The sequence below is a fragment of the Drosophila takahashii genome, chromosome 3L (genome assembly GCF_030179915.1).
Source record: "Drosophila takahashii strain IR98-3 E-12201 chromosome 3L, DtakHiC1v2, whole genome shotgun sequence".
Lineage (NCBI taxonomy): Eukaryota > Metazoa > Arthropoda > Insecta > Diptera > Drosophilidae > Drosophila > Drosophila takahashii.
In genome coordinates this window covers 12,252,041-12,274,197 of record NC_091680.1, presented here as the reverse complement: position 1 = coordinate 12,274,197, position 22,157 = coordinate 12,252,041, and the positions used below count along the sequence as shown (strand labels likewise).

The 22,157-nt window shown below is 41.2% G+C and overlaps 7 protein-coding genes across 36 annotated transcripts in view; 4 read left to right on the top strand and 3 right to left on the bottom strand.

Annotated features, from left to right (window-relative positions):
* The first annotated feature begins 103 nt into the window (after positions 1-103).
* Positions 104-6,352, top strand: LOC108054189 (NADH-cytochrome b5 reductase 3). 3 transcript variants are annotated; one of them, XM_017137043.3, is made up of 5 exons: positions 104-230; positions 289-563; positions 4,142-4,795; positions 4,856-4,955; positions 5,989-6,352. In XM_017137043.3, exons 2-5 carry the CDS (start codon positions 540-542, stop codon positions 6,159-6,161), a joined length of 951 nt encoding a protein of 316 aa, XP_016992532.2. In that variant the 5' UTR covers positions 104-230; positions 289-539; the 3' UTR covers positions 6,162-6,352. The 3 variants fall into 3 exon arrangements, with proteins under 3 accessions (XP_016992532.2, XP_016992535.1, XP_016992533.2); XM_017137046.3 differs by lacking the exons at positions 104-230; positions 289-563; positions 5,989-6,352 and adding exons at positions 2,979-3,137; positions 5,650-5,837; XM_017137044.3 differs by lacking the exons at positions 104-230; positions 289-563 and adding an exon at positions 2,980-3,137.
* LOC108054190 (serine/threonine-protein phosphatase 4 catalytic subunit) lies at positions 1,199-2,482 on the top strand. The gene has a single exon (XM_017137047.3). It carries the CDS (start codon positions 1,384-1,386, stop codon positions 2,308-2,310), a length of 927 nt encoding a protein of 308 aa, XP_016992536.2. The 5' UTR covers positions 1,199-1,383; the 3' UTR covers positions 2,311-2,482.
* A 339-nt stretch (positions 6,353-6,691) lies between the features above and the next one.
* LOC108054124 (MOXD1 homolog 1) lies at positions 6,692-9,236 on the top strand. Its single transcript, XM_017136900.3, has one exon. It carries the CDS (start codon positions 6,750-6,752, stop codon positions 8,850-8,852), a length of 2,103 nt encoding a protein of 700 aa, XP_016992389.2. The 5' UTR covers positions 6,692-6,749; the 3' UTR covers positions 8,853-9,236.
* Positions 9,237-9,287: 51 nt separating this feature from the next.
* Tasp1 (Taspase 1) lies at positions 9,288-11,559 on the top strand. The gene is made up of 3 exons (XM_017137058.3): positions 9,288-9,446; positions 9,525-10,516; positions 10,583-11,559. Exons 1-3 carry the CDS (start codon positions 9,419-9,421, stop codon positions 10,664-10,666), a joined length of 1,104 nt encoding a protein of 367 aa, XP_016992547.2. The 5' UTR covers positions 9,288-9,418; the 3' UTR covers positions 10,667-11,559.
* LOC108054200 (uncharacterized) lies at positions 11,501-13,086 on the bottom strand. Of its 2 annotated transcripts, XM_070214816.1 has the most exons (4): positions 12,688-13,086; positions 12,318-12,634; positions 11,964-12,260; positions 11,775-11,898 (listed from the first exon to the last, which is right to left on the bottom strand). In XM_070214816.1, the coding sequence occupies exons 1-4, from the start codon at positions 13,079-13,081 to the stop codon at positions 11,896-11,898; spliced, it is 1,011 nt and encodes a 336-aa protein (XP_070070917.1). In that variant the 5' UTR covers positions 13,082-13,086; the 3' UTR covers positions 11,775-11,895. The 2 variants fall into 2 exon arrangements, with proteins under 2 accessions (XP_016992548.2, XP_070070917.1); XM_017137059.3 differs by having other exon boundaries at positions 11,501-12,260; positions 12,688-12,983.
* Positions 13,087-13,343: 257 nt separating this feature from the next.
* Positions 13,344-14,296, bottom strand: LOC108054127 (uncharacterized). The gene is made up of 3 exons (XM_017136902.3): positions 14,140-14,296; positions 13,771-14,081; positions 13,344-13,714 (listed from the first exon to the last, which is right to left on the bottom strand). Exons 1-3 carry the CDS (start codon positions 14,270-14,272, stop codon positions 13,400-13,402), a joined length of 759 nt encoding a protein of 252 aa, XP_016992391.2. The 5' UTR covers positions 14,273-14,296; the 3' UTR covers positions 13,344-13,399.
* A 504-nt stretch (positions 14,297-14,800) lies between these two features.
* Mbs (Myosin binding subunit) overlaps positions 14,801-22,157 on the bottom strand; it is a 31,702-nt gene continuing 24,345 nt past the window's right edge. For 11 of the 27 annotated variants that reach the window (XM_070215525.1, XM_070215530.1, XM_070215526.1 and 8 more), the window contains 4 exons: positions 19,652-19,785; positions 19,496-19,586; positions 19,002-19,088; positions 16,504-18,017 (listed from right to left, as the gene is read on the bottom strand). In XM_070215525.1, the coding sequence (XP_070071626.1) occupies positions 17,901-18,017; positions 19,002-19,088; positions 19,496-19,586; positions 19,652-19,785 (429 nt within the window). In that variant the 3' untranslated portion in view covers positions 16,504-17,900. Of the gene's footprint in view, positions 16,051-16,503; positions 18,018-19,001; positions 19,089-19,495; positions 19,587-19,651; positions 19,786-20,343; positions 21,485-22,157 lie in introns of those variants that run through there. The other 16 variants (XM_070215531.1, XM_070215533.1, XM_070215537.1 and 13 more) reach the window with 8 other exon arrangements.

The following is a 22,157-nucleotide window of genomic DNA, read 5'->3' as shown; positions in this document are numbered from 1 at the left end:
GTGACACCCAAGAATAAACCTTTTTTTTTAGAAACACCCCTACCGATAACAGCGTATTTTATGCGATATTTTGGGTGCTGCCAACCGGTTTTCATGCAATTAATTTGGCAACCCTGGAATTGCGGCTTTGTTTGGAGCTGCAGAAATTGTTATTGAATTTGCAATTTTATCTCCGCTCAAGGTTCGCTGTGCCTGTGAAAATATAGCACATGCAGCCGTTTAAATACTGTGTAAGTATCTACAACCTGTGTGTTTGGTAACTTTGTTAATTAAACAAATTCCTTTCAGGTGTTGCGTTCCAAGAAGAGAGTAGAGAATTCCTAAAGAGAGGCAAAGAGAGTCTGCTTCGCTCTCTTGCGACCACTGAGAGTGCGTGGAAATGAAAAGAAAACATTGCTTTCACCATATCGCGATTTAGTCTGCATATTAGTTTAGTCGGCATTTCGCTGGTAGATATTAAAATAGTGCGTGGCGTCCGTTGCAATTGGCGGATTATATAAGGGGCTTCGAGCCGCAACTGCATTGATTTTCCATTGGCCATGGCCCGTCTCGTCGAGAGCAGTGTAAGTTAATTGCAACTAATTCCATTCACTGGTGTTTTTACATAACTCCCTATTTCGCATCCGCCGCCCCGCCCCCCTCTTTCTCCACTTTCTTCTTGTTCTTTCCCTCTCTGCCATTTCATAATTGTCAGCGATGATCTTTTGCTTTTCTTTACTTGGCCAAATGCCTCGGTGGTTTTGCATTTGCTTAAAATTGTTGGTCAACAGTGATGGGAACTATTCTAGACACATTCCTATGGATGTATCTTCAGATTAATGACATTCCCTAGATGCAAAGTAGGTACATATTCTTTTATGACAACAATAACTTATTAAGAAAGGTGTAAAATGTAAAATGTACCTATGTACTTTTTAAATTGTACCCATTTTGACCCATTTTGGCTACAATTTTTGTATATCTGAGTATTATTTCTGTTGTACCTATTTAATTGTACCTACTTTTTAAATGTTACTGTCTGGACCCATTTTGGGTACAATAAATGTATATCTGAGTATTTATTATTTTGTACCTATTTAAATGTACCTTTTTTAATTTTACTTTCTTGCCCAAATTGTGTACAATTTTTGTATATCTGAGTATTATTTCTATTGTACCTATTTAAGGTAAAATTTTTCTTTTTTTTTTAATTTCGAATAATTGACTACTTACTACTCTGCTTCTGGTAAATAAAATGTTCAAAATTCAACATTCCAATACTGGTTCAGTACAAAAACCTTGTACCTGTAATACAACGAAAAAATAGTTTATTTCCCATCACTGTTGGCCTGTGACGTCGCCGGTTTAAGAATAGCCATGATGTCCGCCTGGTGATCTGCGGAGATGAGTGATGCGGATCGTCTGGTGGCCAATCTGCGCCGGGTGCCCGTTCGTCTGCCCAAGGAGTTGGAGGTGCGCCAGCTGTGCCGATCCCTGAGTGAGCTGCTCGCCGGTGAGGCGAACCTGCTGAACCTACAGAGTCCGCAGATCGTGTGCGGCGACATTCACGGGCAGTTCCAGGATCTGCTGCACCTACTGGACTTGGGCGGATCGGTGCAGCAGCATCGCTACTTGTTCCTGGGCGACCTGGTGGATCGGGGCAAGAACAGCGTGGAGACCTTTCTGCTGCTGGCTGCCCTTAAGCTGCGACATCCTGGCCAGGTGAGCCTGTTGAGGGGCAACCATGAGTGCCGCAGTGCCACTCGATCCTATGGATTCTACGAGGAGTGCCTGGCCCAGTATGGATCCGCAAATGTCTGGAGGATGTGCTGTCGTGTCTTTGATCTCTTGCCCCTGGCCGCGATTATTGATGGAAAAATATTCTGCGTTCATGGCGGCCTATCGCCGGAAATCCAACATTTGGATGAGTTCCGTAAGCTGGATCGCTGCCATGAGATCCCCGAAAGCGGCTGCATAGCGGATCTGCTCTGGAGCGATCCCCAGGAAGCATCCGGATGGACTGCATCGCCGCGGGGACATGGACAACTCTTTGGCGGCGATGTGGTGGAGGAGTTTAGCCGAAGGAATGGAGTAACCCTCATTTGCAGGGCTCATCAGCTGGCCCAGGATGGTTTTCGCTGGCATTTCAACAAGCAGCTTGTGACCATCTGGTCGGCACCCAACTATTGCTATCGCTGCGGCAACAAGGCGGCCTTCCTGCGTGTAAATTCTGGCGAGGATTACGCCTTTGAGGTGTTCGAGGCGCAGGCGCTGCACACCAAACCGCAGCCAAAGAGACCCAAAAAGCGGTGTCGTCAGTTTTTCCTATGATGCAATCTTCCCGTGAATCTTATCCCAAGATAAACTACAATGTCAAGTTCACAGAGAGCCAGAATCAGCTGTTTCACCTAGTCGTACACCCACCCAAGCACTCTTAGGCCATAACTCTTTCATTCCACATTACTCTTAGTATCGTAATCAATAAAAACCGTACTCAGTATAACATTTGGGAGATTTCCCTTAACTGGCGTTGGCTGTGGCGGTCTCTTAATGCCTTTGCTTATCTGCATGCTCTTTAAACTTTACTTAAAATTGTAGGTTTGCTGTTTGTTTTTTATAAGTTATAGTTTAAAAACTTCAGGTTGAGAAAGAAAAATAAGAAAAATGCTTGAATGATTTTAAAAGATTGATTGAAAGAGGAAATGGTCCTTCGGAATTTACTTGTAAAGTTATTTTTTTAACTGCTTTTTAAGGAAGATTTTTTTTAAAGAATTCTAGTCTTTTTGGAATGTTTTCCTAAGTAAATTTGTAATCTAATGAATTATAATCGCAATTTAATTGTCAATTATTTTCAGAATATTTTTTTATTAACAGTCACCTAGTCATGACTTTTAACTTCTGTTTAAACCAGTTACTCCATACTTTTGGTAGTCACTGTGCTTACTCGTGCTGACTGTGCATTTTAATCGCAGAGAGGGAAAAAAGAGAGTAGCTGGGGCGACTATTCCACGCGACGACTCACTTCATTTCAATTGGAAATTGGAATCGGCGGCACGCGGTCACACGTTTTCGCTCGCTTTCAAGTTCGGTGTGCAATTCAAATCGCAAATTAGCCTGTTTTACAACAAGTGTTTTGTAATAAAATGACGGAATTTGATGTAAGTTCAAGTGAAAGCTTTCTCTGTCCGTTCTCTCTCCATTTCTCTTTTACAATACCGGCTCTCTGTTTATCTAAGCAGTGCTTGTGACGTCACGACTAATAAGTTGCGGATTTGTTGGTGAAGCAAAAATACATCCATATGCATGACTCAAGGTCGATTGTGATATGGGGCTAAAGTTTGATGTCTCAAACTGGTAACCCCAATTAGCCGCAGGTTTTTAGGGGCTTCGCAGCCACGAATATATCAGTTTCGAATACAAATAATCTCTATACGAGATTTGTGGGGCTTTACTTTTGTCATTTTCTTATCACTAGTGGCAGTTTCCACTAGCCAGACAGTTTCCACCAGCCATCGTGACCTTTCATCAACCTAAAAAGTCAGCCCATTGAAGAAACAATAAAAATATCAAGTGCTAACTCACCCATTACTAAGCTAAATATATGTTAAATAACAAATACCTAAATACGGTGTTAAAAAAATTTTTTCCCACGTAGAATTAACATGTTCTTAAGCTCAAATCAGATCACAAGTTTAATTTAAACTGTAAAGTTTCTCATTAGAATTTAGTAGCCCTATTAAGGGAACGTTTAAAATTAATGTATTCACTTACTTACACGAATGTTTTCTATTTTCCCACGACTTGGTAAAATAAATACACTGCATTTTTATTTGACTTACGTAAGCAAGCTTATAAACGCAATCAAGCATATACCATAAATGATTATTTTGAGTGAAATCTAAAAGATTACAAGTGTATTAGGCTTTATTTACAATCAATACGCAATTTGTATAGTTCAAAATAAATGTGCAATCAGCTAAAGGTAGGGGTCAATCTAAAGGGTCAACTTCCGGGGTTATTCATAATATTTATTACAGTTTTCGGTTTAAATTTAGCCGATTGATAGATTGCATAGGCGCCTAAACCGAATTTACCTATGATTTAGTTAATTTTTGTTGACTAAAGTATCTTACTTATCTCGTTTTCTTTGGACTATTTTCAGTTTGTGCCAATCGCCGTGGGTGTGGTGGCCGTAGTTGCCGGCGCCCTGATCGTCCACTATCTGCTGAACAAGAAGTCCACGAAGCCACGGAGGGAACCGAATCGCACCGCCCGCCTGCGCACACTGGTGGATCCGAATGACAAGTACCTGCTGCCCCTGATCGAAAAGGAAAATCTCAGTCACGACACCAGGAGATTCCGTTTCGGATTGCCCTCCAAGCAGCATGTTCTTGGTTTGCCCGTGGGTCAGCATATCCATCTGATCGCCACCATCGACAATGAGCTTGTCATTCGGCCCTACACACCCATCTCGTCCGACGAGGATGTGGGCTACGTTGACCTTGTGGTCAAGGTGTACTTCAAGGACTCGCATCCCAAGTTCCCAGCTGGCGGCAAGATGACCCAGCATTTGGAGCAGCTCGAGCTGGGCGACAAAATATCGTTCCGCGGTCCCTCGGGACGGCTGCAGTATCTCGGCAACGGCACCTTCTCCATCAAGAAGCTGCGCAAGGATCCGCCCAAGCATGTGACCGCCAAGCGGGTGAACATGATTGCCGGCGGCACTGGCATCACTCCCATGCTCCAACTGGCCAGAGAAGTGCTCAAGCGCAGCGACAAGGACAAGACTGAACTGGCGCTGCTGTTCGCCAATCAGGTATGATAACTCTTGCTGACCAATTTTATTAAAATTTTTATATTATATCTTCTTTTAAAGAGCGAAAAGGACATTCTGCTTCGTGCCGAGCTGGACGAACTGGCCCAGAAGCATCCTGACCAGTTCAAGGTCTGGTACACCGTCGATAAGGCCGGCGAAGGTGAGTTGTAGTCTTAACCGAGCTTAGGCATATATCGCGTTCATCAGATCGTAACATTTGTCCATGATTTGTCCATTTTAAACGATAATACTGTTTTTGGAACCATAAAACCAATTGAAATTTATACCAAGTTAAGCAACAATACCAAGTTTACAATCATAATATCATTTTTAAAAAGGTTTTTATTTTTCATTTAAAAGAAGCCTTTTAGCTTAGGATTGTATGAAATTTTAAGAACTGTGCCTTGCGCCTAATATTAAATGGTTAGTTTGTTAATCAAATTTATTCATTTTAGGATGCTGAATAGTTAAGACGATGTTTGTTCAGAACCGTACTTAAAATATCTTTAAATAAGTTTGCAAAGTTTGTTAATCAAATGTATACATTTTGGGATGCTTAATATTTAAGACGATGTTTGTTCAGAACCGTACTTAAAATATCTTAAAATAAGGTTACAAAAGGATTTCTTTCTTAATATCTTCCATAAACATTGAAGTTAGGATCACCATAAAATATTTTATTTTAGACTGCACCAATCTTTCCCTTAGCCACATTCTCATGCAGCATTTCTCATCAGCATCCGGAAATCATTGAGACAAATGCCAAGCATCTATTATGTTAAGAATCTTGTAACTGCCCCTGTCCCATGCTGCTCTCAAACGGATGCCGCGAACGGGGAATGCGCGGTTCGTAGCCTGGTCCTACAACACTGGCCATGTCAACGACGACATGATGAAGCAGCATCTGTATCCGCCGGATGAGGACACCTTGTGCCTGCTGTGCGGTCCTCCACCGATGGTTAACTACACATGTATTCCGGGCTTGGAGCGACTGGGCCACCGGGCCGAGCAGCGGTTTAGCTATTAGGATATTAGAAGCTACAGCCGATAAACTAGATACTATCTCTGTGTTTTGCTTTTATTTCAAAATGCCAAGATAGTGGGAAAGATTGGGTGCAGCAGGTCTCACTCAGAACATCTAAATTACTTGAAAATTCCCACTAATATGGTTTTTACTTTATGTTTTCATCTAGGTTGGCCGTACAGCGTTGGCTTCATCAACGAGGACATAATTGCCGCCCACCTGCTACCCGCCAAGGACGATACTATTGTGCTGCTCTGCGGCCCACCGCCCATGATCAACTTTGCCTGCAATCCTGCGCTGGACAAGCTCGGCTTCCACCCGGATACCCGTTTTGCCTACTAAAATTTAACGCCCAAGGCGTGCCGAACGGAAAAAAAATTGCATTTCGATTTTGTTACTTACCATAACTATCTGTTGCCCATATCATTTCATCAAAATTCCCAGAAATCCCCGAAATGCGGCTGTACAACATCGGTGCTGATTGTATATGCTCTTTTCTATGATTTGTTAATAAACATGTGTTGAAAAAATAATTGTATTTAATTTTCTGATCATTAATTAAAATTCTTATTTATTTCAATTCAGTTTTGCTTTTTCGGAATAAAAAGAGTTAAAGGAAAATAATTGTTTCCCCATTTTACGTGGCTAAATTATACTATAATTAAATTTGTATATAATTAAATATTTAAAACAAAAATACTTTTTTAAATTATTGGTATGTAAATGGTATTTTTTAACTAGAATGGTATAAATGGTATTTATTTTTATTCCCGGTGATATTTTTATCCTCCATCGCACGGTCACTTTAATACGTGATCGCGATATCCAAATACGATCACACTGTTCAAAGAAAAAAAAAAGGCGACGCGCGCGATTCACTGTATACAAGAAAATTAAATTTCAAAGAAACTAGAGTAAAAGAATTCAAAAATGTCACTCCAAGCCGTATTATGGATCGTACTTACAGCACAGCTGAGTTTGGGACACGGTTATTTTGAAAACAATCACAGGCACGAGGACCACAAAGGTCCTGTGCATCACAAGAACTGGATTCGCAACGAAAGGATGGACAACAATGGGCTGTACTGGCTGAAATGGTGGATAAATGCCACAGAGAATACGATTTACTTTGAGGTGACTGTTCAAACCCGAGGATTTGCTGGACTGGGTTTTTCCAAGGACGGTCGAATGGGAAAGGCAGATATGGTGCTGCTGTGGGTTGATGATACCACGGAACAAGCGAATGTGCTGGATTGTCATGGTCCGCAGGATCCTGCAAACGGCCCTTCGCTGCAGGACGATACACAAAACTACGATGTGATAGAAGGTTACCAGAATGCAACTCATACAAGTTTAACATTCAAACGTAAAATTGAAACCTGCGACCCATTCGATATTCCATTTTCGGCGGATACTTTTAAAGTACTTTGGTCTATCGGCGATGCGGATCCTTTGCACGGCAGCTTGGATTGGCATGGGCAGAGTAAAGGCGTAAAATCCTTGCGATTATTTTCACCAATGTTCTCGAAAGATAGTCGCAGTCCAAATTCGATGACATTCGATATGTCGGCCATACAAAACTGGGATATTACCGTGAGCAATGTAACCATTAAACGATCAATGGATACCCTATACTGGTGTAAAATCGTAAGAATACCGGAGCTAACTAAGAAGCAACATATTATTGGGTATGAGCCCCTGTTGTCGGGGAAATACGATCGAAATATGGTTCACCACATGACACTGTTTGAGTGCCAGACGAAGTTGTATCCTGGAAGCGATCCTGCATCCTGGGACATCTGGGTCAGAAGTTCCGGCACGGTGTGTAATAGTAACCTACTGACACCGCGTGATTGGGACTCCTGCTCCACGCCCGTTGCTGTTTGGTCGGCGGGATCTGATGGACAGTTTCTACCGCCCCATGCTGGAATTCCAATGGGAGGTGCATCCGGAGCTAGCTATTATATGCTAGAAATACACTATGACAATCCGAATGGAAAAATCTCTGTTGATCATTCGGGATTTCGGATACATTACACTCCGCATCTGCGAACCCACGATGCGGGAATCATGATAACTGGCGTCTCCATTTCGGACACTCAACTCATCCCGCCTGGTCAGAAAAGGTATCGAAACGTCGGCATTTGTGGACCCTCCTGTTCGAGCGTGATGTTTCCCGAGGACGGCATTAAAATAATTTCTGGAACCCTCCATTCACATCAAGCCGGTCGGGAAATAAGTCTTCGACATGTTCGTGAAGGTAAAGAGTTAAAGCAGATCATTGCTGACCAAAACTACGATTACAGACATCAAAAAGTCCACCAACTTGCTAACGAAACGGTTGTTCTACCTGGAGATTACCTAATTACAGACTGTTCTTATGAGACAAAACTTAGAAAAAGACCCACTTTCGGGGGTTATTCAACGAAAGAAGAAGTTTGTCTTACCTTCCTTACTTATTACCCCAAAATTGAGTTGTCTGGTTGTTATAGTATGACACCGGTGCGCGAGTTTTTCGAGATGTTCGGTGTTTACCAATTCTATTCGTTAAATATGACCGATATTGAGAACATGTTTCTTTACAATGGTGACTACATTGACTATAGTACAAATACAAGGAACACGACAGCGAAACCAAAGAACGGAAAAACGTCCAATGAGGATGTTACTTACCAAGAGTCCTTGTTAAATAAACTTGTTATATCCGATCCTCCCGAGTTTCACGATCGCACATTTTTATCGCATTTAAATCAATTGCCCTGGTTTGATCCTCTTTTTACCAAAAATGTAGAGCAAGAATTTATTACTGGGAAACATATGACGTTTTGTCGAGTTTCTAATGATTCAATATCAATTTCATCGGAGATTATTCGGTTCCCCGAATTTACTGCGTTCGTGAAGCCACCCACAGCCTGTTTAAACTATTTTTTCGCTGATAATGAAGAACTTCGTTCAGGCGGTTCAAGACTTCTTACAGATTTTACTTTTAGCCTACTTCTAATTAAAACTGGCTTGCAACAAACTCTTTTGTAGGAGTACAGTATTATTTATAACTTGATTCTCAGATACATAAACAATGGTGCGGTCAAAAAATGCTAACTTACCAATAATAAATTTTTCAGGTATATTTCAGTCAACAAATTAAATTAGAAATAAAAGATTTTTAATTCGATTTTTTATATTTTTTAGGGCTGACATGCCTTAAGTTTAATTTAAAATTATTGTAAGAAACATATCCTTAAAAACATTTTTAAATTTAGGAACAAAAACAACCAAAAATAATTGAGTGGACTCTCTGACTTGAAGTCTTTATAAGTTATGAAAGTTTGAATGTATATAATATGTTTATAAAATTGTACGGACTAGTTTTTAATCTAGATATAGAAATAATTTGAATAAAGAATTTTATTTATAGAGGAGATTGAGTATTTTTCTGAGTGTACTAAGTGCCTTTTCCCCCGTGCGGTATATTTGATCACAGGCCGCACGGTCACTCTGCCGAATTTGTTTACGCTTGTTGTTACAGCGCACGGATTGCAGTTGGACGGACGGCGAAACGAGCAACAACAAGGAAGGCGCGAGCATAAACAGATACCAACATGGCCGGCTTCGTGGCGGTGCACACAGGTTCGTATCTCGGTTCCGATCCGCCGGGCAGGCAGACAGACTACAGCCAGATGATTGATGGCCGCCATCCGTTTTCAGGGGCTGGGAACTGCATCGACGAGTCCAAGTACCAGCGGGTGATCAAGGAGGCTTGCATGCGGGCCACGGACATCCTGCGCAACGGCGGATCCGCCATGGACGCCTGCGAGGCGGCCATCGTGCGGCTGGAGAACTGCGGCTACACGAACGCCGGCTACGGCTCCAATCTCTGCATGGATGGATCCGTCCAGTGCGACGCAGCCATTATGGACGGCTCCACGCTGAACTTTGGCGCCTGCACCAATGTCAGCCGGGTGAAGAACCCCATCCAGTTGGCCAGACGCATCTGCGATGCCCAGTCCAGTCCACAGCTCCTGGAGCGCATTCCACCCATGATCCTCGCCGGCAGCGGAGCAGAGCGCTATGCCGACGAGGTGGGCTGCTCCATGGTGGAGCCCGGCGTGCTGATCTCATCGAAGGCCAAGTTCCAGTTCAATCACTACAAGAACAAATACGACCTGGTGGTCAGCAGCCGGCTGGGCAGCAAGGCGGCCTCCGAGGAGCCGGTGCCGGCGGTTCCAGAGCCTGGGAACGAGGTGGAACTCGGCGCCGCCCTGGACACCGTGGGTGCGGTGTGTGTGGATGGGGCGGGCAACACGGCAGCTGGCTGCAGCTCTGGCGGAATACTCCTCAAGGTTCCGGGGCGAGTGGGTCAGGCGGCAACCTATGGAGCCGGCTGCTGGGCCACCGATACGGATGAACTGGCCATAGCCACCTGCACAACCGGAAACGGTGAGTACCTGATGAAGACGCTGCTGGCCCGGGAGATTTGCGATGGAGCCTTCAGCAGCGACTGCGCGGTCACGAGTCTGCACAAGACATTCAAGTTGAAGTTCCTGGACTCTCCGCTGCTGCCGCGTCAGCAGGATCTCTACGCCGGAGCCCTGACCCTGCTCTACTATCCCGGCCAGAGCAGCGGCGAGGTGATGTGGAGCCACACGACGCAGTCGTTCTGTGTCGGCTACATGGCAACCAACCAGAGGGTGCCAAAGGTTCGTACACCCCATCCATCATTTTTCGTTTCTATATCTATCTATATTCTATGTTTATATTTGCAGTTTGTGCATTCACCGCTGCCCACGTACAGCGTCCCGGGACGATCGTGCGTCGTCAATGGCCATAATTTCCATTTGCGCATTTAAATGTGGGCTGGCCAACTAGCTCCTCGTCCTGCTCTGCAATCTGCATCTGCAATTCATTTGATTTAATGTTTAATTGCCGCGACAATCGCTGCCAATGACATATGGCAGAAGAAGGAGAAGCTGGGGGCAGAATTATGTATATGCTGATATTCTCTCGGCGAAATATTAAGATAATTAAGCGAAAAACTTTTATTGTAAATTCTCGTAGATCGTAATGTGTGTGCAGTACTCTAGTAGTAGGCAATGAAATAGGATTTCGAATATTGTTCTCCTCGTCGAACCGGGTGCGCTAGATAAATCAGACGGCGGCAGGCGAGTCGGTTCGGAATATCATATTCGAGTGGGCATATGTTTGTATCCGTTTGTATATTTAGACGCGCCGACTTGTGTGCGCATCTGTGTGTTTATGTCCAAGTGTTTACGGCCATCAATGTACAGAACTAAACCCATTAATTTCAGCTAAACAGAAGCCACAGCATGCACACACAATATCAAGGTCCATGGTATCGCGAGTTGTCCTCATAGTTGTGGAAATGCTTTTACTTTTAGCGTAAACCGATTTGTACATATAATACACATATGACGCGAGCTGTTTCAAACGCAACATTCATACATATTTTCTCCGTTTATGGGGTTTCGGCTAATAATCCTATGGTATTTCATGGCAAATGATTGCTAAACATCTCGAGGCTTTTTCATAAGTATCTACAACCCCACAAGAGAGTTCCATTAGCTGATGATTAATACTGCCTAAGTTTGTGTCCTTGATTTTAGTCATATTTAAAATCTTAAGATCCCAATAACGGTTATTCAGCCATAACTAATGCATAAATGTAACGTAATTATTATTTTGGATTTATTAAATGCTTATTAAAGATTGTCTACAAATCTAATATGTTTACAGTTGTTAGAAATTATTTTTTTATTTTTCCGCGGATGAATTACTGGTAGAAGAATCTACATCAGCCCGAACAGTTTAAGAAGAGTCCGTGGGATTCGTGGCATCAGTTGAAGAAGAATCTGTTGAGGGAGCATCAGTTGAAGAAGACTCCGTGGAAGAAGAATCCGTTGAAGAAGACTCCGTGGAAGAAGAATCAGTTGAAGAAGACTCCGTGGAAGAAGAATCAGTTGAAGAAGACTCCGTGGAAGAAGCATCAGTTGAAGAGGACTCAGTTGAAGAAGCCTCACTTGAAGAAGACTCAGTTGAAGAGGACTCAGTTGAAGAAGCCTCACTTGAAGAAGAATCAGTTGAAGAAGAATCAGTCGGGGAGGTCGTGGAAGTCGTGGTGGTGGTTACCGAGCAGCTGGCAGGCTTGGTCTTCACACATTTGCCAGTGGCCGAGTCAAAGAAGGGAGTCGAGGATCCACAAGTCATGAAGAGAGCTATCCAGTCGGTTCCTGATTTCTGGCAATACAAGTAGGTAGTGCACGTGGAGTCGTCAGTGTTCCTGGCAAAGAAGTACGAGTAACTGGTGGTGGGCTCGGCTGCAATGCAGTACTGCTCTTTTTGGGTAGCACTGGGAGTGGTTGTCGGAGCAGCTGTCGTTGTTGCGGGCTGGTAAACACTGTTGCTGCAAGAGGCATTATAGCCAACCTGTAAAAATAGTTAAACGTTAATAATAGTCCCTTTTCATATTCCGATCAGACATACGAATTCTGAGGCGCAGGAAGGCACACAGAGTGATCCAAAAGTAGAAAGAGACTGGATGATACAAATCTCATCGGAACCGCAGCTGTACACATTGGAGGTTACAGGAACTCCGCTGGAGGAGCAACGAACGTACTGGGTACTGCTGACACAGGCGTATTTGCTGGAACAAACTTCACACTGGGCACCGTTGCCGCCGGAGGATCCACAGACGTCCAATATGGTTGTGGACACCTCGGAGCTATCCACGCAGACGTCATCGGAATTGGAGCAAACCGTGCCCGTGGGACACAACACAATATCTCCAATCGGAGCATTTTCTAAGAAAAGATTTATTTGTAATTCTGTAAGATTTAAAATATCTTATCCTTACTCATGCAATTTTGATAGGCGGTCTGATTATGGCAGTAAACATCGTTATCCGTCTGGCACTCCTGACAAGTCTGCGCCTTCACGGAAGAAAGTCCAGTTGCCATTGCCAAAATGGCCACAATTGCGATTATCCTCTGCATTATTCTTTCTTCTTTTGCACGGTAATGTTGCTCAATCCAAACTGTTGAATGATATGATCCCAACCACCAATCTGCCGTCTTATATAGCCGAGGAGCTTGCTTTGCATCAACCTTCAATTTTTTATGGGTCCCTTGATAATATTGTTTGTCAGATTTGGTTCCGTCTGTCCCTGCCAAAAGTCTATGTACCGTCATAAAGTAATATTGAAGTGTTCTAAAAGAGCCGGAACGGCTATCAGCAAATGACAGCAACATGCTTTTGCCAATTTTATGTACTTCATACCTGGAAATACGGTTTATAGACCATTGTCTTCTTTATTGTTTTTTTGAAGGTTAATTGAAATTTCTCTTGCATACGAATAAATTTAGAGCTTTTATGGGACATTTAAACTATGAAATGCTTTAATAGTGCCGAAAAGAATATTTTAGAAACGTTTTATTACACGTATTAAAACCAAGAGCATATTTATAAAACATATTTTTAAAACCTAAAACAGGCTGTGCATCATAGAATCAATTTTATTTTATTAATTGTTTGTTTATATGGTTTTAGGATTTTTTAATTTACTCAAATTAGGAGCAACCAGTTGGTTTAGTTTCCACGCACACTTTTTTAGTGGAGTCATAATAAGGCTTGGTTTGGGGGCAGAAGAAATATACGGTTTCCCACTTGGAATCGCTTGTTTGGCAGTATAGATAGGTATGACAGGTAGTATCCGCTTCGTATATTGTGAAGAAGTACGTGATTGCATTAGAAGCTAGTCCAAGTTTCTCTCCTGCCTTGGAGCAGGCATTTTCTTTATCCTCAGTGCTGGGTGTAACAGTTGGCGGAGCTGCAGTTGTTGTCGTCGTGTATTCACTGTTGCTGCACGTGGCTTTCAAGTCCAGCTGTAAAAAAATTAAAAAATTAATTCAGTTGAATTAAATTACCTAAAAAGACGTACAAAATCCGCAGCGCATGAGGGTACACAAATATTGTTGTAATTTCTTAAAGCTTCAGAGTTACAAATCTCATCTGCATTGCAGTTGTATATATTAGAGTCGACTAAAACTTGTTTAGAACATCTCGCAAATTGATTTTGGCTGACACAAGCGTAATTTTCACTGGAGCACGTTGCACAGCCATTTCCTCCGGAGGTTCCGCACACATCCTCTATAGTTCCTGTAACTTCAGAACTTGGCACGCAAACCTCATCGGAATTAGTGCAAACCGTTCCTTCTGGACAGTTTAACACACTGCCAAAGGGACCACTTTCTGGGTAGAAAATAAAAGTCTCAGAAATGAATAACTCGGAAATCCTTCCTGAACTTACTTAAACAATTCCTATATGAAGTTTGGTTTACACAGTAAACATCATTATCCGTTAGGCACTCCTGACAATTTAGAGACTCCACAACGGATAGTCCACAAAAAACAATTGCAAAAATCGGTATGATGATCCTCATTTTTATAGGGAGTTCAAGCAGGTTCTTTACAGAAATGCAAAATAGTTTAATCAATTTTCACAATGCACTTGCCTTCTTATATATCTGAAAATCGAAAGCTCAAAAGCAAAGAAAGTCAACTTTTAATTACATTTTTATGGCTATTGTGATAATACTGTTTGTGAGATTTGATTATATTTGTAAATTTACATCAATAAAGAAATATTGAAGGAATATAAACTGGATAAATAACAATACAACAATCCTCTAATCTTCAATTGAAGTCACGAATTATTTCTTTTGAAATGCAGATATGGGATTATTTTTAAGCAAACGAAGAATCTAAAACTTTAATGTTGATCTTATCACAAAATAAATAAAAAACACACAATGCTGTCAATAAAAGAATTAACCTCAGAACACCTTGAATGAGAGATATCAGCGTCAAAATAATTGGCAGCTTGTTATCTAGAGAAAAATAAAAATTTCCGAGAAACCCACGACGACGTCTCATTCATCCTTGACAAGCCCAATGAAAAAGAACAAAAATTTGCTTGCGATCACATTTATTAAGTTTCGTATTTGAATCAAATTTTCTTAAATATTTTCTCACACAATTTTACATATTACACAATTCTCGTTTTAATGTTTGTTTATGCTTGATTATCGTTTCCATTTACGAGTAGAGTAACACAAAATCTCTTAAGCGAATTTAATAAATAACAGAAATATGCGTATGATCATTTGTTTCGTTATAAGCGAAAGTAAAATATAGTACGATGTAAATGTATATAATACGTTTCGAAGTGAAGGAGAAAACTAAAAGTGCCTGCTTAAACTAAGGTACTCAAATAATAGAAATAATAGTGCATCTGCAGTGAAACCCATCCTGATCTATAGGATAGCGCCATGGAGCTTCAGCAACAAAGTCTCCTCAGTTTATGGGTACACATACTACAGTTTTCGATGGCTTCACCGATGCCTATATATCTGAAGCACTAAACACAATTACAATTGGATGATAACGATTACACTTAGTAAGTTGACGCGTGGGCTGGTTTCGACACATCTCCGGACTCTCCCAACTGGCGGCCTGGATCCTCGATGATATTACACATTGAAATGTTGAACTTATGATTCTGTTGCTTTAAATATATATTATGTAATGTGTATATATAATTTATATATGAAAAAATATATATATATTTATATACGTATATGTATCATGTAGTTAAACTAATCTGTAATGTAACTAGGGCTCATTTGATGAATATGTTCTCAGTTTGTATGTAAAGGTTCTTGTTTTTGTTTTTCATTTCATTTCTTGCGATCTTCTGATCGTTATACACTTTGCGTATGTTTATGTAAATATAGTTAAGCTTGATTTGTGTAAGTTTATTTATAATTTGCTCTATTTCATATATAAAATTTGACCAAATACATAAGATTTTATTATTTTTTTATATAAAAACGAACGAAACAATTCTCAACGATATTTGAAACATGGTTTCACCTAATTCTTAGGGGCCTAACACAAATAATAAACAAATTTTGAAATTTTCACGCGAATATCCCGCTTTCGCTTACATCGCATTTCGCTTTAACATTCTCTCATTTTTTCAGCCTTTCTTCAGCTGGTAAATAAAGTAAAATTGTTGCTTCTCGATGATATAGGTTCTCAGACATACATACACTGAAAGTAAAACATAATTTCATTTACTTAATTTGCTAATTACTCTAATCAACGCGGCGTTCTCCTCCTTCAGGCGATGATTATCCGACTTGTAGGCATCGAGTTGCTGTTGAACGGATGAGAAGATATTAAATTAGTTCAAAATATACAGATATCCAAGTCAAAATACGATTATGGCAGGGGAAGCACAAGTCTTGAGGTTAGGTGTGCATGGGGCATGCTTCGTTAATCTATTGGGGATGCGGCAGCCGCAGCCACAGCAGCAACAACAACAGAAACAACAACAAACAATTAGTAATTACCTAAAAATGGAACTCATCTGGACACCCTAATCTCGAGAATAAAACCAGATAACATGCACTTAACCACAAACTACACTCGAAATCTGATTCGTGTATTCTTTATGACGCGTGTCGTGTGCTGTGATAAGCGAGCTATAGACGATCGATCATATAATGTCGAATGGATCTCATGAATTTTGATGCCTGATGCGAGTGTTCCGTAGACATACACCCACCCAATGTGGCGTATTCAAAATCAAACAATAAACAGCAATAAGTTGAATAAGAACGACAATGAGCAAAAGTTTTGTTTATTTCATCATATGTGTATATATAAAACTCAAGATCGATCGATGGTGTTGTAGTCGAGAACACACAAAAGGATAAACAAAATTGCAGATAAAACTGGTAACAATATTAACAACAAGAGGTATAAATCCATAGTATAGTTTAATAGACATTATTTAAGTGGTAGAGTATTAAGTAAGTATTGTTTATATGTACATTAAGAGTGTTTCAAAAAGTAAATCAAGGATAGATACACATAGGATAGAGACTTTTGGAAGTGCATGTTTTGGCAAAGAGTTGTAATCTAATTTTAGATTTTTTTCCAATTTATTAGAAATAATATTAGCATTCTTTAAGGCGCCAGAAAAGAGATAACAAAAGTATCTTACACTCAAAGATTTATAGTTTACTTAGTTAATTGCAACCATATTTAGAAAATACAAAACAACAGTTTGAAACACTCAATGTTACTGTTATAGCTAAAATATATTTATTATATTCTTTTTATGTGGTATGTGTATAACAACAAAACAACAGCCAGCTCATAATATTGGGGCGCAGGTTCTTAGAATGGCTCAATTCTGTGTCAGTGGTGGGGCATTTACCGTTAAGCTTCCAGCATCACCAACTTGACCACTTCGCTCTCCCTGATGTTCGACTTCTGGGGAACCTATATATAGCCTCCAGATCCTTGGGCCGCTGTGCTGATGCTGTATTACTTTTTTTTTGGTGGTTGGGGCTTGATGATTAATCTCGTTGGTTTCGATGAGCTTTACTTTGATTCGAGTGTGGGCTAACTTTTGATTTTAAAGTACTTATTAACCGTACAATGGTCTGTAGTTCCCATATGATATAGTTCGATAAGAGTTACAATATAAATTCGCAAACATTTTTACCTAACGCTATTTTGGTTATCAAAAACAATCAAGCCGTGAGATTAATATTTTTCTATTTAAAATTAACTACTTTTGAAGTTTGCGGTTTTATCAAAGAGTTTTTTGTAGTATATAATAACTCCCAAGGAGTGGTTGTATATAGTAATCTTTAAGGTTTACTTTTACCAGTGACCAGTCCAAAGCCAATGAGCTCAATGATAACTTAATTTAGCTACAATACATTTAGTTATTGTTTTTTCGGTTAAGCTTAAATATCCATATATGTATAACTCGTAACGACATCAAAGTGTGTTAAGTATTGTATTAAGTAAACTAGAGCCAGAAAAACATAGGTGATTATTGATAATCAATTTTTTCCCATGGTATACATCGATTTCTTTCCAGCTCTGATAAAAACGATATAACGATAATTGCGATATTTTTGCTCGTGAGCAGGGGGGCGTGAGAATTTTGGGCTGGTGCTGGGCAATCTAAATGCTTTTGATCTGCGCTTATTTGGTCTTGGCCAGCTGACTCTGAGCCGAGGTGGTCAGCTTGGAGACGACCCGCGTGAGGGCCCGATTCTCGGCTCGCAGACGATCGTTCTCAGTCTTTAGCTTCTGCAATAGCTAAAATCACACAAAAAAATAAGGACAACAGCGGCGACGCAAGAAAAATAAGTGGAAAACGCAAGTTTTTATTTGAGCGATTGCCGATTATCGATTGTTTCGACAGTTCGTTCGATTGTTTGTTCGATCGATGAGGCGCGTGGGAAGAGAGAGAGAAAAGAAAATCAAATTTGAGTGAGCGTATTGAATGAGAGCGCTTTGTTTTTAATTTTTAACAATTAGGTGAGTGCGATTGGTAGACGTATAACGATAAACGTGTAACGTATAAACTCATGGGAGCAGTGACCAAAAATCATAAAAGGTGGCGAATGACAGAGCGAGAGATGAGCGAGTGATGATTTGAGAAGATGACAGAGAAACATAATGGTCTTAAGATGAGAACATGTCTGATGTCTGGTTGTTGCTGTTGTGTGATATGAAAAAACGATAGAAAACAAATATATATGATCTGATCACGAGGCGCAGGTGGGGCGAAAATAAATTGGCAACGGAAATCAAAGCGATCGCTTCACTGTACAGCGGGGTGGCACAAAAAAACGATACTATACACAGGACATGGTAAATCAATTTCAAATCAAATCAGGTGCCATGGCATTCACACACAGAAGACGGCTAGTCAACTAGGTGGAGTATAAAGCGCCTCTGGCCAAAAAGGGAGGGGCAATCATAAAAAACGTTTGATTAAAATATAAGGGTGATAGAAAACGTTTGCTCCAACTCAGTGCGAGGAGAGGTGGTTTATGATTTTGGGTTATAAGAACAGAACGGCTCAATTCGAATTAATCAAAAGGGGGTTAATAAATCAAAATTTCAGACATGCAACAGGGGGTTTTCAGGAAGTATCAGAGTATCTTGGACAAATCATAAGGGGGGTAAACCAAAATAGCAATCAATTTCGAGTCCTGTTCTCAGAACACAAAAACAGCAACAGCGGCGGCAACGTTTAACGTTTAATGATTAGCAAAGGGACACATTTGTAATTACCTTGAGCTCTTCTTCCAACTCGGAAAGCTTGCGTTCCATAGCTCTTCTTTCGCGTTTCTCGAGTTCAGATAGTGAATTTTTCGTTGTCTGCGAATGTGAAATGAAACAAGATGTGGTTTTTTTTTCGATTTTTGATTCGGGTCTTAAGTTTTCTTGTTCTGTCTTTTTGTGGTGTTGTATTTGGGGTTTACTTGGTTCTTTAACAGATCGAAGATATATAATATACGAGAGCGGGGTTTAAAGAGCGAAAGAGAGCGCGAGCAGTAAGCTTCACATGAGGGGGAAAAAGAGGCAGCGAGGTGGGTTTATGTGTGATATAGAGATATACATTTTAGTGGCATCCTTGAGCTATAAGTTTATGGTGTTTCGTGTTGTTTTTTGTTGTTGGTTACTGCTGGCAGTTTGGTTCTTTTGTTTATATTTGTTTTTCGGCTTTTAGTTTGTAGTGGGCTGATGTGGGCGTGGCATGTTAGGGGCGTGTTTTTTGTACTTACGGCATTGGCGAATCTCTCCAGCGTTGCACGTGTCTGCACGGCTTCGTCGTCCTTCTGCTTGAGCATCTGCTTCAACTTATCGTTCTCCAATCTATATAGGATTAAAGGTTATTAATTTGGCTATGGTTTGGAATCTCCAAAAGCGGCTATACTCACTTGGCAGCTTCCCAGAGCGCCTTGTAGTCAATGCCATCACCATTCTCCGACTTATCGTTACTCTTCGACTCGCTGGTGGTGGCCGTACTGGCGGTGCTGCCCAGTCGGGAGCGAGAGGTCCGCTCACTGCCACTCTATAAGGAGGAAATCATAGAAAACCATTTAAGTAATTAAAAATACAATCAAGACTTAAGTTAAATACTGGGATAGAATTTTCCCGATATATGCTTGTATTCTACTATTACTAGCAAGGGCCTTAGGAATGTTTAGAACATAATAATCCATCCGATCAATAAGAGATTCTTTGAGGTTTATCAATTAAAACATTAGATTTCGATTTCTTTACATTATTTTAAGAAATACCGATAGTAATCGCAGGTAATTCAAGTTTTAATGATTTTCTTATCACCATTTTAAAGAATGTTTCGAGAATATTTTTAGAGTCCTTTTCTCGTCCGTTTGTTTAATTCAGAGTACGGTTTAAACCATGAAATTTTATGAGAAATCGGATTTTTAACCTCCCTTTAATTTAACAGACGAACGAGAAAACAGCCCTAAAGGTGCTTGAGGTCTATAACATTCTTAAATATATTAGAGATACCTTAAAAAATAATAATAAGTGCTTATTTGTATACCAACAACAACAGCATAAGATTAAATATACACCCACTTAATGCTAAACACCTGCTTACTTCATATCCCTCACTCTTTTCCGAGGAGGCACTAATGGATCGCTGAGCCGCGCTCTTTGACCGCGTTCGATTTCGAGACTTGCGCTCCTGTTCCCGCAGAGAGTTACTCCTGGTGGCCGCAATGGCAGCCACTGTGGCTCCGGCACTGGTCACTCCATTTGTGGCCGACGATGGACCACCATAGGCTGCATTCAGGCTACTATTCGATGCTGACAGGGATTTGGTCTTCAGCAGACGAGAATTCTTAAAGGAGTTCGACGAACTGAGGCCCGGTGACTTGAAGCTCAGCGAGGCGGTGGTCACCCCCTTGTCGTAGCTGCTCGAATAGGGACTGACATAACGATCGCTGGCTGAGTACGAAGATCCCGCCGAGGAATAGGAGCTGGGATTGTACCGGGAACTGTCGTAACCACCTGTTCCGTTGGCGGAGGCGGAGGACGACGACGACGAGGAGACGGTGGACAGAGAGGAGGAGAGAGCAGAGGCTTTAGACTGACCATATGAGTGGCTTTGGCTTAAATGCTTGCCCACCACCAGGTGGCTATAGTGGTGGCCTCCTCCCGAAGAAGCGGATGAAGCGGTGGTGGGCTGCAGCTGCAGATAGTAGCGATTGCCATGGTGCGTTTGCTGCGTTTTAGTTGCTGGCGTGGCATTGGACGCAGAAGCTATGGATGGGGCATGGCATGTGGAGGCGGATGAGGTTACATTCGTCGATGACCCACTGCTTGCGGTTGGCTGATGGGAATGCTGATTCGAATAGTGGTTGGAGCTGGTGAACTGCTGATGATGATGATGATACTTGGAGGCCCCGTAATCGTAGCGACTGCTGGCATTACCATAGGAAGTTCGGCCACCGCCGGAGGCTCCTCCACCGCCATACAAACTCTCCCTGGAGCTGTAGACACTGGCATAGGGACTCTGATAGCTGGAGGTCCCACTGCTGCTCGGAAAGTAACCCGTGCTCAGGGGTCGTCCCGTGCTGCCGGAACTGTTGTAGCTACTCCCATTGTAGTTATACACCCCGGATCCCCCAGTCGAGGGAGTCATTCGCGAACTGGACGACAGCGATCGCCGGCGGCTGGACAGCGGCGCCTGGGCTCGTGATCTCGAGCGAAAGGACATTTCGCTGGTGGAATAAGAACTATAAGAGATTCGGACCCCCATTAGCTTGCCATCTCGCCTGGCACTTCGTATATCAATCGTCAGAGCCAAAGTGCAATTACGCTTAAGCGTATTTAAATAGAACAACCAAAAAGCACACGACTTGAATGCTCTTTCCTATCCAAGGTATCTAACATCTGGGCACAGAAAAATTTTTTTAAATTCCCTTTTGAAAAAATTATATAGTTACTGAATTTCTAAAAAGAGTAAGTATTTAAAAAAAAACACTATGATATTGAATTAATAGTAAAACCCAATTGAATACTGGTACACTATAGATAAAAGGAAAAGCCTTTTACCCAATTTGACAGCTGCCATTCGAAAGACTCTTTGAACTTTAATTTGATTTTTAGTTTCAACATTCTATATAAAGAACGCATTTCAATTGAACAAGACCCCAGGGGATTAACCGCAATTGAAGGGCATTTAAACTTCGATTCTGATCGATTTGTGTTCCATTTTTAGACGTGCACACAAAAGGCAATTACAATTATAATCAAAGCGAACACAGAAAATGTTCTTGAATTCGGCATAAACAAAAATAAAGGAAAACAAACAGCTTTTCGCGTGTGTTTACATGTGTATAGTATATATACGTATTTTTCGAGCGATATTTCGATATGGAGAACGCAATATTGACATGTGGTTCGGGA